The sequence below is a fragment of the Pollachius pollachius genome (genome assembly GCF_949987615.1).
Source record: "Pollachius pollachius genome assembly, chromosome: 8".
NCBI lineage: Eukaryota > Metazoa > Chordata > Actinopteri > Gadiformes > Gadidae > Pollachius > Pollachius pollachius.
In genome coordinates this window covers 11026628-11027611 of record NC_136941.1, presented here as the reverse complement: position 1 = coordinate 11027611, position 984 = coordinate 11026628, and the positions used below count along the sequence as shown (strand labels likewise).

The 984-nt window shown below is 47.2% G+C and overlaps 1 protein-coding gene across 2 annotated transcripts in view; it reads right to left on the bottom strand.

Annotated features, from left to right (window-relative positions):
- Nucleotides 1-689, bottom strand: part of tshz2 (teashirt zinc finger homeobox 2) — a 39220-nt gene extending 38531 nt beyond the window's left edge. Inside the window, exon 1 of one of the 2 annotated variants that reach the window (XM_079741788.1) lies at nucleotides 263-689. In XM_079741788.1, the coding sequence (XP_079597914.1) occupies nucleotides 263-302 (40 nt within the window). In that variant the 5' untranslated portion in view covers nucleotides 303-689. The remainder of the gene's footprint in view (nucleotides 1-262) is intronic. The other variant, XM_079741789.1, reaches the window with a different exon arrangement.
- Between the last annotated feature and the right edge of the window lie 295 nt (nucleotides 690-984).

The window sequence follows — 984 nt, the reverse complement described above, 5'->3', positions numbered from 1 at the left end:
TCGGATATTGTTATAGTGAGTTCGATCACAGTATGTGACCGAACTCACTATAACAATTTCCAAACTTCAAAATTAAAATAAGGCGATTAAATAAATACGTGAAGCCTGACAGCGTGATGCTGTTAGCCACGCTATCCTGAGACACGAGTCAGCTGGAGCGCGAGGGGGGAAAGACACACACAACAAACGGCCCAACGTCACGCGCCGTGTCGGTGCTCGTGCGGACCGTCTGGAAGGTAAAAGGTTTAAAAGTCCGGCTTACCCGCAGCCCGCTTCGGCGCCTGCTGTTTCCTCCGTGGCATTTCGGAACTCGCAGTTCACTATTCTGCCCAGGTGAAATGTTGTATGCGGTCTAATATAGTCCATACATAGAGAGAGAGATATAAGGTGTCTTTATGTCGGTCTCTTTAGTGTAGTTCTCTCTAACTATATCCCAGTTATAAGGACCCGTTGTCAAAGGAAAAGCAGATGTCAGAGCGGCTGCTGTTCCCTTCTTCACCTTCTCTTCCCCCGACGAGCGGATCTTTTCTTTTTTCTTCACCTTCCGTGTTTGTCCATCAAAGCCGCGCACACACCACGACGTCTGTCAAGTCAGTGTCACGATTGGATGTATGCGATATGTGGCGAGAAGCGCGTAAAGCGTGGGGGTAATGGTATTACGCACGGTGCAGTGAGGGTGAGGCGATGCCAGAAAACATCTATCCATAGAACAAACTGAACATTAAAAACTCCTCCCCTCTCGCCTGGACTTGATGATGGCAGCGGGACATTTGTTACACTAGATAACCATGAGTTTATTAAAGGAACAGGGGCCAGAGAAAACACCAGAAGGTAGCCTGTGTAGGCTTTCCCGTTGTGGGATCAGAAAGACGTAAAACCGTATATTGTAGAAAAAAGGGCATTGGTTTTCTACTGGTCACCTCCACAGCGATATCGATCCTTTATCCGGAGATTGATAGGTTTCTCAAATATGAAACGAAAACA